We start from the raw sequence: 16452 nt of genomic DNA, 5'->3' as shown, positions 1-16452 counted from the left end.
ACATTTAACCACCCTAATAGTGCAGGATGTTTGTGTAAAATGAGTGATTTGGATGGATCTTGAGCAGATTATTTTCTCTGAATATTACATCAGAGATGAGTTTTCCTAATATTTTTAGGAGCTTTCTATGCAATCCTCTCTCTCTGTATTGGGTTATATTAACATACATTTTTTGTTTAATAGGCTTCTTTTTCGACAAATTCAGTGTTTTCCTCTCCCTGATCCTTGGCTGTTGTTCTTTGAGCTCTTTGGTGTTTTAACTACGTACTTTTATTCAGGGCGATGCTGTTTAGCAGAAGGTGAAGGCTCTGTGATTTATACACAGACCTTAAAAATCATTAAATAGTGTTACATCTGAATTTGTAAGGCCTTTTGCCAAAACACTTTATCTAATTTAATTTATCCATCTTTCAGTTCCTTTTTTGTCAAAATGAGTCAAGCTCTTTTGTGTGAAAGTTCATGTTTATTATGTTAAAAGTCTTCAAACATATCACTGGATCTAATGCTGTCTTTTTACTTTATATTTAAACAGCCCTGATTGCAAAATGTAGATTAACTCAACTCACTCTAGCAAGCATATTTCAGTGTAAAACCTACCTCTGAACAGGACCACTGATATATATATACATTCATACTTACCCACAAATCTTGAATGAGGGAAAGACAATTGGTCCAAAAATAATTTTCAAAAGGTCTGAAAAGTCTAATAATTAAGTGTCTGAAACACGGAGACACCCTGAATTAGCTCTTTAGTTTATAAAGTTGCAGAAAGTAGTTAAATAATTCTGATTAGAGTTCTCAGAGCCCAAGGTCACTTTTTCAAATTACTTGTTTTGTCTGAGCAACAGCCTCCAAAAACATTCAATTTACAAAGGCATAAAACGGAGAAAAGCAGCATATTTCAACATCTAATATTTTTCCATAATAAATGATCACACACATGCGCCCAAACACTCAGCTGCTTCACGGGTGTGTTTCATCCTCTTCCATGCTTGGACTCATGATGTCCTCCCTCAGGCCCTCTCAGACTCCTTGCCATTGATCACCACAGCCCGGCCTCCTACACTCCACCCTGTGAGGGATTACCTCCCACTTTCTCTGCCTTTCACACTCCTTCTGTCTCTCATTGTGCTGCTTCCTCTCCCTGCCTTGCCCTCTCTTTCATACCTTCCCTTCACTGCAAACCTTCATAGACTTCCAAGCACACAAAGACCAGGAAACTTGAGTTTCTAAGTTATTAAACAACTTGTACCTTATTAGAAATAAGGATCTAATTTTATATTCCCCCATTAAATAGTAAGACTGCAAGGATCAGGATTTCATGTGCTTGGTTTGTGTAGGAAGTTTATAAAGGCTGGATTTTTTTTCTAAGAAAAGTGTGGGAATGATGTGGGTTTTCACGAAAGATGTGCATCACACTTGCTGCGTTGGAAGGCAATTTCTGTAACTCCCTCCTCAAATAGTTTATTCTCCCCAGCGCTCCACCGCGATCGTGTGAATGTTTGTGTGTGAGCGCATGCACAGAACGACGTGCACGAGTTCTTCAACTGCAGAAAGAGCTGTGTAAATTATTAAAAGTTCAGGTTGACGCTGCAGAGCTCGGTCTGCTTAGAAGATTCCCCCAACAGACAGGTAGAGACAGTGAGAAACAGCCCTGTGCTCACTCAGACTCACTAATAAGCAAGTCCGTGGAAAATCTGCCCACTTATGACAACGGTGCAACTGCCCCATGGGTGTTTTCCCTACCAAAAGCTTGGATTTGCAGTGTATAAATTATCTTGGCTGTATCGGTCACATTTGTCAGGTTCCACAGGTCCTCAAAGCATCTTAAGACGTTCGTTTTTGAAGAGCAGTTTTAACATTTGAAGTGATGAGGATGTAATGTAGACGCCAAACTCTAATTATGTTATGGTGCTGACGTAAACATCTTAAATCTGAGTTGTCTGACTGAACTGTATTTTCTGCAGGGTCCCACACAGTGGCATGTGCAGATCGTCATGGAGAAGCTGCTGAGGACAGTTAACAGGACAGTCATCTCCATGGGCCGCGACTCCCCTCACATTGTAAGTTTGTCTAATTTTCTGCAAATGCTCTCTGTGTACCTATGACTAGCTGCCTTTTTTTCTGTTCATCACACATATACAAACTGGTGTGCACACACATGCGCATGCACACTCCAATTTCGAGGCCTCTGTACCGCAACCAGCTTAACTCCCACAGGCCCACTGCAACTCCAATCCCATTCCAAAGCTATCATTAAAGGTAAAGTCTACCTTGGCAGAATTCTTTCACACAACCTCAATCTGAGAGCGCCTTTGATCTGCTCATATCTTTCTCCAGCCGGTTGTTTGTGTGCCGATCTGTGTGTGTGTGTGTGTGTGTGTGTGTTTGTTTTGCTGTTTCAGGACAGTTTTTTTTTTGTGTGTGTGTGTGTGTGTGTGTGTGTGTGTGTGTGTGTGTGTGTGTGTGTGTGTGTGTGTGTGTTTCTTTGCCTGTTTGTTTGTATCATCACTCACTTATTAGAACATTTCTGATGCTCGCTGCTGTAATTTAATCACACTAACCGTGTACCCTTCCACTGCCGTTAGCATCCCTCTGCCAGTCACTCTCTCAGCTAGAGCTCAGTAGCAATTAACTCACTTATCAGTCATAGTATAAATATTTTGCTGTCTGCTTTATTTCTGTGGCAATGCCATCATCCATTTTTATGAGTCCGAAGAGTCCAATGAATGTCAACTCTGGTGTTCTTTGAGTCATGAATATCAACTTCTGTATTCTCTGACTCATCCTATCACATCCTGTTGATGCTTGTATTTGTTCAAGCTGCACGTAGCTGGTGATGTGACTTTGAAAGTCAGACTTGGGTAATAAACATATATAATTTTTATGCAAGGCTTTATGATTGAGGGCATTCCTCTGAGGGCACTTAAAGATACTTTTACAGCTCACTTAAATACAGCAGAGTGATGAGAGAGGCATTTTCTCTGGACTTGAAGTCTGTATAGGAAAATGGGGAGTCGTATGATTCTGACTCATTATATTGATGCTGTTGCTGGTTGGCGCTGCATCCTTTTTCCTGCTGTCTTGGGTTATTTATCGTGTGTGTGGCGAGCAGCAGGAAACAGCATCACCTGTTTAAATGAAAGCTTATCTGCTTTTATTACCAGCCACCGAGCCACACCAGCAGAGAGTGATTTAAAAAAGCCAGCCAGAGTTATCACACTAATCATCCGGTGTGTGTTTGTGAGCGTGTGTGTTATGTCACCGTGCTATAATACGTCCTCATCCTTTGTCCCCTGTGTCCTCACTTCTTTATTCTTCTCAGAGCAGGGATTCTCTAGCGGTTTCTTCATTCCATCTCTCCCTCTGTTTAAAGATGTTTCAGCAATGCACCAAGCTAATCGCGTAAATGGGGAGCCCTCTGTTGTGTAACAAATCACCAGCGTGCCTCGCACTGCATAATGTAAAGCTAATGAAGCTGTGAGTTGAGCTGAAGCCTCCCCGCTGCCCATTCTCTCCCAGCCAGCTGCCCGGAGGGGGTCTAGGACTCCCACTAACTCTCCTGCTCCAGCTCTCCAAACTATTCATTGTTATGCCACAGCATACACACTCTGCACAGTCCCGCCTGGCTCACGCTCAGAGTTTGAAAAGTCGGATTTGGAAGAGGGATTGTACGCTGGTAGATATTTTGTCAGAACTCGGACCAGCAGCCTCTGCAGCTCACCTTCCTCTCCTACAGTTTTTTTTCCTCCTGTTATTTTTCACTGCAGTGAGGTTCTTTTGATCATCAGATATAAAACTTAGCTCTTTATCTAAAAGGCTTTCAACACTCATCAAGCAGCCAGGCGGCCACTCCTTTCATTTGTATTATAGACATGGGTGGTATCACAGATTTACTATATACCAGGGTATTTAGAAATCCTGACTGTGTGATTTTAAATACCATCAAAAACATGGACCCTCATCTTTCTATTAACTTCATACTGAAGAGGCTGTAATGAGGATGTTTTGCATGCAGTGCACATCATGTGCTTTGGAAGTTATGCCTGGGCCACACTGTGTGTGAGCAGTGTGTGTTCACATTGGCAGCGTTTGTTGTTGTGGCGCTGCTGCAGTGCTGTTTTTATAATTACTGTATTTTCACAATTGAAAGCACATACTCAACTCACTGAAAAAGCTGACAAACTACTGCATTGTCAACAAAATGGCCCTGCAAATGTTTTTCAGTAAAATGCCTTGTTTCAACAACTGAAGGGATTCTGCCAACAGCAACATTGTCATAGGGCTTTTATTTTGAAGCAGAAACAGGAAAGATCAAGTAAAACAGATAGATTTGTATTTCATCATCTCTTTGTCAGATGAAGATGCTGAAACTGTATTAAAAGGTGTTATAGAGGCAATATAGTTATCAAAAGATCGTTTTCACTGCCTTTTTTTTTCTGAAAAGTCCTGCAAGTCATGTAGAACACAATGGCAAGACTCTGTAGATGTGCTTGAGCAGCGCTGCTCGCGCCGTCAGTGTGACTGCTCTAACCTGGTAGCATGAGCCTTGAAAAAAAAATCAACAGTTTACACGTTGGGAAGTCTTAGATATGGTAAAGGAGAGAAATGTGAATTCAAAAGCTGTATGGTCGTATTTCTGTGTTAAATAAGGAAAATAGGTGCAAGAATATTACCTTTTTTTGGCATGTCGTGAGTGTGTTGTGTATTGAGTTGACTGAAAATGGAGAAGGCTGCCTGCAGAACATAGCGAACTCGCCAGGTTGGCGCCGCACACCGATACTATCATGTTCCACTTACCCAGGTGAAATTCCAGAAAGGTATGAAGGTAAAAAAAAAAGGGTACGGCCCAAGACTGTTACTAACAACCTTTTCAGCGACCCCACCTATGGTGCTAGTGAAATGGCATTCCCTGCTTCCAGCTGTGGCTGCTGAATGGTGCAAAAGCAGAGCAGCCTGGTTAATGAAACTGCTTTACTAATGACCTCCTGCTGCCCTTATTGTAATTATCTACTCTGTATACATGTGCTGCAGCTGCTCCTCTACCTTACTTCTCTCCCCTATGTCCAGCTTGCTTTTATTGTCCCTACTGACCCCTACCTTTTGTCAGCCGCTAGCTGGCCGCTGCACTTGACATTTCTAAGTACCTGTATAATATGAGTGTGCAGGGCGTCCTTTAACCCAGTGGGAGTTTGAGGTCACAGCTAAGCCTCTTTTTTTCTCTTTTACTTATACACTATACATTATATAATAGAGGACAAAGGCTGCATTTGAAGCGTCTCCCCAAATCACCACGTAATAATCAATATGGTTGGTGTGAATTTCTAACAAGGGCTGGAAGCGTCGTAGCTTTCTAATCAGAGGACTGTTGTTGCAGCCGCTGGGCACTACTGCCTACTCTGCAAGCAGATTGCACGCCGCTGCTCACACAACACCGCAGCCAACCACCGACCTTGTTCTTCTAAGTGGCAGCCTCTTACATTTAGATTTATGCATTAACGTTCTACTCTGTCTCCCGCCACTCTCTCTTTCTCTCTCTCTCTCCTCTCCTCTCTTCTGGAGGTGGCGGACACAGAATGTTGATGAGAATGATCACAGTGACGGCTCAGGGGCGTCGTTTTTTTTTTTCCGTTGTGTGTTGTCACCGCAGTGCTACGCCTGTTAGCGACTCACACAGCATCACCACACATTTGCGTTGTCGGACATCCCAGCAGGCTGTATCTTTATATTCATGTCCAACCTCACACAGGTTGAGATGAGTCCTTGTGAATACATTTACATTAGGGTGGTAGCAGAATCATTTTTGGCTGTCCCTGCTGAAATTACCAAGTTCTACCTGTATGCCCTTGATTTCCATTTTCATCTGGTTTTAAGCAGCTGGATGAGCCCTGCAGATGCACACGGGTAAAAAGCTGCAGCAGGAAAAATCAATGTGTTACACTCTTTTGCTTTTAAAATTCCAACCAAACCAATGAAACAAACCTTGTTTTTCTCTGTCATGTTAGCCACCCTGACCGTTGCATATTAAATGTCAAATTGAATATCATAGTATTCCTAACAGACCTGACGATATATGGGAAACATTTCTAGACAGTTAGCTTTACCTTAATGTAATCTAAATGACCAATTAAACTTTTCATAGCTGTAGTTTTGACAACAGGTTGTGGTGATGGTTAGCTGCAGCACTCCACGGTTACTCTGCTGTTTCTCCTGCAGTGTACAGAAAGAATGGAGTGCAAAGCTGCAGGGGAAGGACTTGTGCTATTGATTGACAGTATGTAGCTGACCAGTTATAAGGGCTGGGGCTTGTTCTGTGCTGAATGCACTCTCTGACCGAATATATTGCAACAAAGCCCCCTCAATGACGTCTATTCAGATCAGAATCCTCTCCTGTATCCTTGGCTCTTTGTATCACTCACTCTCTATATCTCTGCCTTTATATCTGTTTCTTTCTAAGTATTTCTCCCAGAATCTCTCTCCGTCTCTCTTTCTTGCCGGCCAGACTGCTGCAGAGCTCTTACAGAAAAGAAGCATAGTGAGATATGGCACTGCATCATAATGCCTCAAACGTGCACTTATCACTCACTCGCTGCACCTCGCCTCTCCTCTTCTGCGCTGAAACTTTGACTGAGCGTTCTCTTGGGTTTATTGACCCTGCGACAACTCATGTCAGATGTGTGCTTACTGACAGTGGAGTGTAAAAACCACAGAGACTCACGTGATGGTGCTTAACACCTTCAAACCGCAGTGGACTGCGGTTAAAGAGACTAAGAATGCGAGATGCTAAGCTGCACCCGGTGTCTCGTTTGTACCCTCAGTGCTGTGCTGTAAACATCCACCCGAGGGAAGCCCTGTGGAGACGGCCTTGCCACGGGTGAGAGGAGATAGGGCAGCGTTGCCCTCAAGCAACATTGGTTCCTGCAGCTTTTTGCATGCATGTGAGGGTGACTGTGGGGCATTTACTCAGAGTTTTGTCCCCGGATTACCTCGTGGTTTTACCTCATTGCTGCTCTGCGCCAACATCAGGCAGTTGGCGTTAAAGTAAGGCTGGTGAGGGCAAGAACTGTGCTGTGGGTGTAAGCTTTGGATAAGGCAGGTTGACTGCTTGCACCAGAAGCCCTTTGCTGCTTATCCCTCTGTTGTATTCTGCTCTCGTGTTGTGCCACCCCTCTACATCAAAGAGATGCAAGCCTGATTTAAGGTGGATTTTTCACCTTATCTCCTGCTTTTGATCACATAAGATTAGAGTTGATTGTTTTGCATACATAATTTTCAAACTAAGCCTAAGTGAAATCCTGAATAACAGGGTTGCCTCACCCAAATTACAAAATATCGTATGTCCTAATTTTCTCATAGCAGTGTTCATCTATGTAAATTGTTTTGTTTGCCCAAGTTTTGAGATATTTATCTCTGAGATTTCTACAGTTGAGGTGAGTGATATTTAACTTTCAGTGCGCACAGCATTGAGAAAAACAAACAAACAAACATTTATGAGTTTCAGGGTGCTTTCACACTTGTAGTTTGGTTTATTTGGTCAGGACCAGGGGGAAAAATAATCCATTGTTGCTTTTTAGTTCTTGTCCAGTTGCTGTTCACGCGGACGTTTTACAAACCAAACCAAAGGAGTAAACATGAGGTTATAGCGACTGACCTGTAACTTGTTGTTTTGACTTGTTGGAGTTCTGCATTATAGACATGGAGAAATCAAATTGTGGTGACTGACAGTAATTTAAGCAGCACTTTGATGCACCGGATGTGCATATTTGTTTGGTGTGACAAAGAGCTCATGCAGAAATAAGTGATTATAATTGTCATTAATGGGCTATTATTAGACTGCAGTTGGATTGCACATTATGAATTATGACTAACATAGAAACAGAACCAAAAGATTTAGAGCTTATTACTGTGGGATTGCTGTCACACACTTCATAATGGACTTAATGAACTGACAATGTACACTGAGTTGTTTACAATACTGACAGTTTTGATAGCTTTTTAATCAGGGAAACTGCCCTCTCTGAGGTGCATATGTGCTACCATGGTTACATGTATGCATTAACTTAGATACATCAAAGGCTATAGATGGACTTTAAACGGTTCAATTATAAGATAGCAGACAGATTTCGTGATCAGCAGTTTGATTTATTTGTAGTTTAGATTTTTAAAATGATGCTAAAATGACATTTCGTCTATCATTAAAACCTGTGCTTGGTTTGTTTGCTTTCACACCACAAACAAACCACACCAGAATCTGATTTCAAGCAAATATCAGCCTGAACGAACCGTACTAACTAGGCTAGTGGACCTGAATTTGTTTTAACCAAACAGGGTATGTGTGAAAGCACCCTCAAAAGCAGCATATCGATTTTTCAGTTTTTGTTTTGTTTTTTTTTTTTATTGTAATTTTGGTGAGCTGACCCTTTTTTTGCCCTGATGAAAGTAACAACCTACTATGCTACGCAAATGATACTCAGTCTTCTCCAGACTTTGAGAGCTCTGTAGATGTCTTTTTATTTTTCATATTTTGCATATTAAATATCTTTATTTTTTCCTTTTTTAAAAAAAAACAGTATAAAATACACAGTATTGCACATATTAAATCAATTGCACTTCTTTAAGGTACAGATAAACATCTAGTTCTCTCTTGATGCTACAGCATAACTACTGAAAGAAACCTACTCGGCATGTACAAGAGTGGAGGTGTGAACCACATGTAGCCAACAGAAAGCAGCATGTTTGAGCGTGTGAGGGTAAAACCAGTGACGTCTAGTAGTTTGCAAGGTATTGTTGTGACAGATAAAGACCCTTTTTTTATCCCCTTGAAACCACTTTGGTGCATTTCCTGTCTTTTGGGGCAGTGTTTTTGGCTTTGAGAGTGACTTCGGTTTCATGCTCCTGCAGGCGTACTGTTTTCTTTTAGTTATTGGCTGCTTTCCCACTCTTTAAAATGGTATTAGCCCTATTTGATGCTATACAACATATATTTATATATAGTAAATGCAAATATTATTTTGGCTGTACATAGTCTTTGAACCCTGTATAGAGTTATTACATGAGTTTTTACTTTACAGTCGAATAGATGGGAAGCGATGAGCAAAGGCTGGTAATTACAAAAAAAAAAATTGTGAGAAAAACAAACAAACAAAAAAAGTCATTCTTTTTAAAAATTGTTTCTTTAAAAGCTAGAAAATATCCTGCAAAATTGAAGGGTTTTAAAATGCATGCAAGGCTACACGCCTGCCACCCTGCACTGTAGAAGCCCTGGTTGTGATCAGAAGTGGCACATTCAGTCTTTCTGGCTTTGTTTCAGTAGCTAATGGAGTAGCTGATGCAGGATACTGCAGCAATACAATCACAGCTATCTTCTGTTACCCCTCACATGTGCTAAGAACCAACATTGTTTATCATACTTGGTTTGGTGACTGAAACAATAAAAGATCTTTAAAGAAATGCTTCACCGCCCATATCACTATTTGTAAGTCAGTTACTCACACCATGTTACATTGAATTCAGGAAAAAAAATGGTTTTCTCACAAGCCTCAGTGAACGAAGAAACGGAAAGCATAGAAAATTCTTGATGAAACAAAGTCATTTGGTTCCACATCAGCAAACTATATCAAAACATGAGTTTGCAAACTCTCACATAACTGGTGCAGTATGATCCAAGTCTCATTTATCCAACTGTATGCACAGCACTTCCCAAAAAAATTTATCTTCGCCATCCTCTCGCAAACCTTGCTATTTTATACTGAGCTTAAAATGAAACTTATCTGTGCTCTCTTCAAAGCCAAAATCCCATGACAAAAACAGTAATTTTACCTCACGGTACACTGGAGCTGCTGGTCTACCACAGCCCCGATTAGTTAGTTTGTGTCACTTTTGTATTTTGAAAGTTTAGTTTGATTCACCAAAGTCACACAATAACAAAAAACTACAAAAGGTGGCAGTGGTAGACCAGTAACTTCTGTGTTAAGTAATTTAATTACTGATTTTGTCAATGGAGTCTGGCTTTAAAGGGAGCATAGACAAGTTTCACTTTCAGTTCAGTTCCCCATTGGGTTTTGTGAGAGTTTTTAAACAGATGATTTGATGTCCTTCTGAGAAATTTAACTCTGAAAGGACATTTAATAAATGTCTGTTATATGCTTATCTGTATTTAGATATTTTGGTTTCAGTTATTAAAGGTTGAAAAGTAAAAATTTGTTGACATCTAGTCTTAGCCTAGATAAAAGAGTAAACAAAATCTGTGTAAATGACAAAAACATAACTATTCAGAATTTCAACATGGGGTAACGATTTTTAATGAATTTAATGATTGTTTTGAAATATCATCTAAAATCGTGCTATATGTACCCATAAATCCTATTTTGCCTTAGTTAAACACCGACCCCTTCTTTTTGTATTCATCAAGAATTCTTCTCTGTTTTTGGATTGTGTGTCCAACATGGAGGCATGAGAGAAAAACAAACATAACATAACAAGGGGTGAGTTATTGATATATGAATGATCATTTGGGGGGGGGGGGTGAAGTAATCCTTTAAACCTGTTTTTTTATGAGCCAGAATACTCTATTGTGTTACTGATGAAGTCTGAATGTACAGACGTAATTTAGGGTATTGGTTTACAGTGACCATATGCACTGTGAGGTTAGTAAGAACTAAGTTCAATGTATGAAAAGGAAGTAAGAATCATAACTTGACCTCCACTGCAGTGTAGTTTTTGAAATGCACAGCCCCCTTCACTCCAGCTCAAATAAATATATCCCCCTTAACCTTAAAGTGAATGTATATAGATATATATTTATATAGAAAAAAGTACATTGACGTCTAACTTTGCAAATGTTATTAAGAAAATAAGTGTTATTTATTCATTCTTTACTTCAAAGTCAGTTGATTCAAGGAGACATTTTAGAGATGGATAGAAAGTTGATCACAGAATTCCAATAAACATCTCTGACTTCTTTGTCCTTTAGGTCTCTTCTTTAGATATTATGAAAGTCTTCGATCTGTTCTGGTTAGTAGATGATCTACATGTGTGAGATGATACTCAAAATAGTTCTTTTTAATTACTCTGGAGAAAAATGTATCCTGAACAGTGTTAATTGTGCTTTGCAATACGGTGATATGCTGTTGATGTAGACCTCAGAGCATCATGGTTGAGTTGCCAACCTCTCCTGGAGGCTGGGAAGAAAAGTCCCAACTGGTGAATAGAAATGCGACTGTCACTGAACCATTATCACAGAGTAGGACCCCGCAGACGTCAGCTAGAAAAATATATGCAAATAGGGAGAGGGAAATCAAATTTTGTCTTCTCACCTTGCTGATCTCCAAATATGTTGCTCTGGTGTAATTTCACACCCTGTTTGAAGAAATTAGTTCAAAATAACTCTGAATCCATTTTTGGTAAGCATGACATTTTTGAATTTTCCATGGAATCCACACTTGTGTCCCGTTATGCATCCTGTCAGCTCCGAGAACGGGCTCAGTATCCAGTGTTGGAGCTCTCCGTCGATACTGGTCTACAAAAAAAAGCCAAGATGTGATAAAACAGAAGATGACGGATAAACCAAACTGAAATGGACGACCAGGCAGACACATAAATCCTGTGCATCTGTAGCAGGGGAGGGGAGGAGACGGTCCTGTGTTTTCACAGGAACCAAAGTTTCCAGCGAGCGTGCTTCTTGGAGTCAGCTTTGGACTTGCGTTTTGGGGTGGAGGTGAAGGCCTCCTGGGGGTAAGGCAGGGAGGGGAAGTGGCCTTCCTCCGTAGGGCAAAGCCTTTTCATCAGCGGCTGCAGCTTGTCCTCCTGCTGCTTGAAGTCCAGCTCCACACTGCAGCAAAGAAACAGAGACACAAAGTCAGCTCAGACACTCACTGCATGCAGGGATTAACACGACCTCATCCAGGTGCTATTACAGCACACGCTAAACATCATCTGTCATATTTTTTTAAAATGTATTTATTTTTTTTAGTAGAAACCCTCCCTGTTTATTCACTTTGTTTTTACTGCTGCCTTTGTAACTCAGCTTTTAATGCAACCCAAACACTGTCTTCACATGACTCATATCAAAGACCACCATGCTGTGATAATCCCTGCCATTTCAAGGAAGACTTTTATATTGAGAAACAAATATATGTTTCAGCATAACAAAATGAGGTATACAAAGATGTATGTAAACCTGCATAATACTTTGCTTTACACTTTATACAGATCCACACTTATGCTGTTACACAGTCATTGATGAACCATAAAATGAGATAATGAGAAAGAAAAAGATTCAGAAAAAGAGAGAGGCGGTATTGTGACTTAAAACAAACCTAAACACCTAAAACAAACAAAACAAGATGAAAAGAGAAAAGGAAAATTAAATTTTGGCCTGAAATAGTTTATTCTATCATATTTATATGCTTTTGATAATAACTTATTAATCCTCTTCAAGTTCTACCATGTACGTGTTTGTTAGTTTCTACCATATTTGCAAAGGAACAGACACAAAATCAGCTCAAACACAAGCTGCTTGCATGTATTCCCTGTTTTCTCGTTCTGTTTTTATGGCTTGCTTTTTTAATTTGCTGCTGTTAATGCGACCCAAACACTGTCTTCACATCAGTCATATCAAAGCCCCCCATGCTATTATAATCCTTGCCATTTCAAGGAAGACTTTTATTGTGAAACACTTGCAGAATTGATCAGAATGAATCACCAATGGGTAATAACTGTATTTTCCTTATACTCACCGCAGAAGAAAATCTGGATTTTATATTCAACCAGCCTTTATTTCTTGGAGCAGGCTGGCCATTATTTGTAAACGGGCTTTTATTTGATAGCTTTAACCATGCGTATTCTTCCTTCATCACCACTGAAACCACTCAGGTTTCTTTCCCCTTCACGCTTCTTTTAATCTTGACATGTTTTGACTGCCACACTCTCCCTCTAACCGTATTAAGCATCTACGTTTGGGCCCGTTCTCATTGACCCCTGCTCAGGCATCTGTCACAGCATTGCTCAGTCTGGTACAGCGACCTACATTTCTCGCTCCCTCCATCCTCATTTCCCAGTAAAACCTCCCAATTTAGATCGTCTTTGATTGCATGTGGCTGCCCACTTTGGCTGCTGCTGCTGCGGCTGTTGTAGTTTTTGTTATTTGCATTCTTATCGTGATTCATAAAGTGAGAGGGAAGCCCATTAGTATTTTTCCCACTGAGGAGTGCTGGGTCACTGGAGATGGTTGAACCGAAGATCATTTGCTTTGCTAAAACTGAGATCAGAGCCTGGGTATTGATGCAAGCTTTTTAGGACTTTAGTTTATATCATGTTGCTTTGATCCGCTGCACAATATTACAGCATCAGCAATAGGTAATGGAGATGCAGAACAAATTCATTTGTGGGATTTTTGCACAAAAACACGGAGTCTTTTCCTTCTCAGTGTACTCCACGTTCCCCCAGGGTGCTAGGGGATTTATCTGGACCAGCCATCATTGTAATCCCACGCCCGCGCACATCTGACTACCAGGTTCTGTTAAGTGAAACTCAGATTACAGCCTCAGCTGTGGTAAGTGTAGAGGGACTTTAATCTGCTAAAGCCTCCTCCAGCCACTAGCCTGAGTCGGGCTGGTGGGTACTCTGACTTACATAATGGCAGCGGGATCCACTTCATGAATACTGCAATTTGCCTGGCTAGACGCTGCAGTTAACCATTGTGAGAGATTATGCAATGTCAAGGTGAGCCGCTTGGCTGCCTGCTCTGATTGAGTACACAAGGCATCTGTGATTATTGCCTGTGGCTACATAAGACATCTTTTTTGAGAGATTTTTACAGAGTGGCTATTTTTAAAATCTACATTGAATAGGACTTCAACACAACATACCTCACTTTTTATTATATACGTTGATGCTTTTGGTATTGTTAAGAACTCAGCAGACGTTAATGTGGGTGTCTGCCAGTGACTCCAGTGAATGTTGGGTGCTGAAGCAGACACTCAGCACTTTGCATTTGTTTGACTCAGGCCTTTACATGGGGCCAAGAACACTGCAGCTATTAGCAATAAATCACCGGCTGTTAATTACACTAGTATAAATCCGCTTCTCTTTGTGTAAAGTCTGTTAGAGTTTGTGTCTGCATGCACGTTTGTCTGCATTTGGAAGCGGTTGCATGTTTGTATCAGTAAGTTAAGTTCACTTCCAACCTGTTTTGTGCAACTTAAATAAATGGGTAAATTCCTTGTATGGTTTTATTTATGTAAGGCTGATAAGAATGCTACCATGTAGGGCTGGGCGATATGGGATGGATATTATATTGCAATATTTTTGTGCTATATCACAATACATGATAAATATATGGATATTTTTAAATCTTAAAAGCACTTAATTGGTGCTGGAAATGAGAGACAGAATAGAACATTACTTTTTTTTTGGTACCCAATTGCGTCTTTGATGTGACAGTATTGTAGGATTGACTATTGGTACTTTGAAAAAATTGATAAATTGTGATGTTCATACTGCTTTGAAGTGGAGGGCTTTCATCAGGGCAGATATTCTTGCAAATCTGAACTAAATCCAAGCAACTAAATCCAACTGTCTCCATAGAGGTTTTATTCTGTACATTTCACCTATATTGATGAATTTAATCAGATTTGTGCCTCTACTAGCTGTGTCCCTCCCTACCTTTGAAATCAAAATTCTACAACCGTTTACAGATCTTGTTTTGTTTGTGAACCAAGAATTGTAAATATGTGTGAATCTGAAATAAACTACAACTAAAAGGCAACCATAACCTCCCTTGCGATTCAGATATGTAGCCCTGTGCACACAATGTCTTTGTTTTGTTTGGCTGAGAATCTGAGAATTTTAACGCTCAGGAAAATACATTTTTCATGAGGTGTCTTTACCAATTCATGCCTGGATATTGTTTCACTGCTGCAGCTCTTTTTACTCAAAGTATTCAAAATCTTTCTGCCATACAAGTGGTCTGAAATTCAGCCGCCAGGCCTTTAGCAGGTGCCAAGAAAAGAGACTGAATTACTCATTTTTTGTTTTGTTTTGGTTTTACCCTGCACTGGTCTCCAAGTCTGCCAATAAGCTTACCTCATTTTCCAAAAAAAACCCAACCTTTTTGTGGAGGGTGATTGAGCTCTGGCAGTCAGCGTCAGCCTTTAGACAGTATTGCTTAATTCCAAAAAACCTTTTGCTATAAACATGCTTTTACTCAATCTTTTATAATTTATCTGGACTGTTCTATCCAATCTGTTTTGGATTTTATTATCTTTTCACTTTCTTATGACTCATTTTATTGACACCCTCTTACTGTTGATATTTTTGTCTAATATATAAAAGCACTTTTATACTAGTTTTTTTTTCCTTTGTCAGGCCCTAAAGTGTGTGAGCACAGCCCTCTGCGTCATGATGTATAATACTGTATGATCATGTCTTCTGAAGTCGAGCTCAAGCTCAAATATTAAATGTAATTCATGGACAACCAAATTAACAGGCTCTTGCAGCTCAAATAACTGTAGTAACGCAGCATCAAAGGATTCTGTGATCAATGACTGTGTGTTTGTCAGAGTCTAATGAGTGTGTGGTGGTGTCATAGTCTAGGTGAAGCAGTATGCTGAGTATTTCATTGCTTCTTTTTCTTCTCTTTAAAAACCTCCAATTAAGACTGTATAAAGGCACAGAGAGATGGATCTCTGACATTTTTTAGGCATCTTAGGGGAAGTGCTGTAGCTCAATGCTGCATCTGTTTTGTGGGATATGTGTCTCAGAAACACATACAGTACACTGTAACAGCGATAACCTGATAATAAAACAAATATTGTTTGTATAGGTATAATCAGTAGATGTGCTTTTAGTTTATGCTTTAAATGTTTTCTGCTTATTATTAACCTTGTGTTTGTGTGCCTCTTAGATTTATTTTAGAATTGGTGTCTTTCTTATTTGTAATTAACTTTTATATTCAGAGATGCTTGAAATTGTAACATCAAGTTTGAAAAATCAAGGTGCTGCAAAAATTACCAAAAAATGGCTTTATGCAACTTTTTACATCTCCATGCTGGCGACTACCATGAACAGAGGCATAGTTTTCTGGTTGTCTGTCTCATTCTCATGAGCACAATATCTCAGTAAAGATATTCCTGCTAAAAGGAATTTCTCCAAACTTGGCACAAATGTCCACTTAGACTCAAGTTTAAACAGCTTAGATTTTAGTGGTCAAAGGTCTCTGTGAACACACAAAAAGCCTTTTTGGCCATTGCTCAAAAATTCATGTGCTGATTATGATTATTTATTTATTAATTTTATTCACAAAAACCTCTTTTAGGATAAAATGGTGAAGTGATGACATCATTAATCCAATAGGTCAAGGTCAGCTTCACTCTGACAACATATTGTTCTGCAAAAACACCTATCTGGCTATTATTCAACGCCATAATTTAGGAGCATAACTAGAGAGGTTTG

At 39.9% G+C, this 16452-nt stretch overlaps 2 protein-coding genes across 5 annotated transcripts in view; one reads left to right on the top strand and one right to left on the bottom strand.

The window, feature by feature from the left end:
• dock1 (dedicator of cytokinesis 1) overlaps positions 1–16452 on the top strand; it is a 243654-nt gene that overhangs the window by 97482 nt on the left and 129720 nt on the right. For all 3 annotated transcript variants that reach the window (XM_042508037.2, XM_088070341.1, XM_088070340.1), the window contains exon 27: positions 1968–2063. In XM_042508037.2, the coding sequence (XP_042363971.1) occupies positions 1968–2063 (96 nt within the window). The remainder of the gene's footprint in view (positions 1–1967; positions 2064–16452) is intronic.
• Positions 2436–16452, bottom strand: part of insyn2a (inhibitory synaptic factor 2A) — a 46455-nt gene continuing 32438 nt past the window's right edge. For both annotated transcript variants that reach the window (XM_088070342.1, XM_088070343.1), the window contains one exon: positions 2436–11830. In XM_088070342.1, coding sequence (XP_087926468.1) covers positions 11647–11830 — 184 coding nt within the window. In that variant the 3' untranslated portion in view covers positions 2436–11646. The remainder of the gene's footprint in view (positions 11831–16452) is intronic.

This window comes from Plectropomus leopardus, chromosome 19 (assembly GCF_026936395.1).
Source record: "Plectropomus leopardus strain MGB_pleo_1.0 chromosome 19, ASM2693639v1, whole genome shotgun sequence".
Taxonomy (NCBI): domain Eukaryota; kingdom Metazoa; phylum Chordata; class Actinopteri; order Perciformes; family Serranidae; genus Plectropomus; species Plectropomus leopardus.
This window is presented reverse-complemented; position numbering and strand designations above follow the sequence as displayed.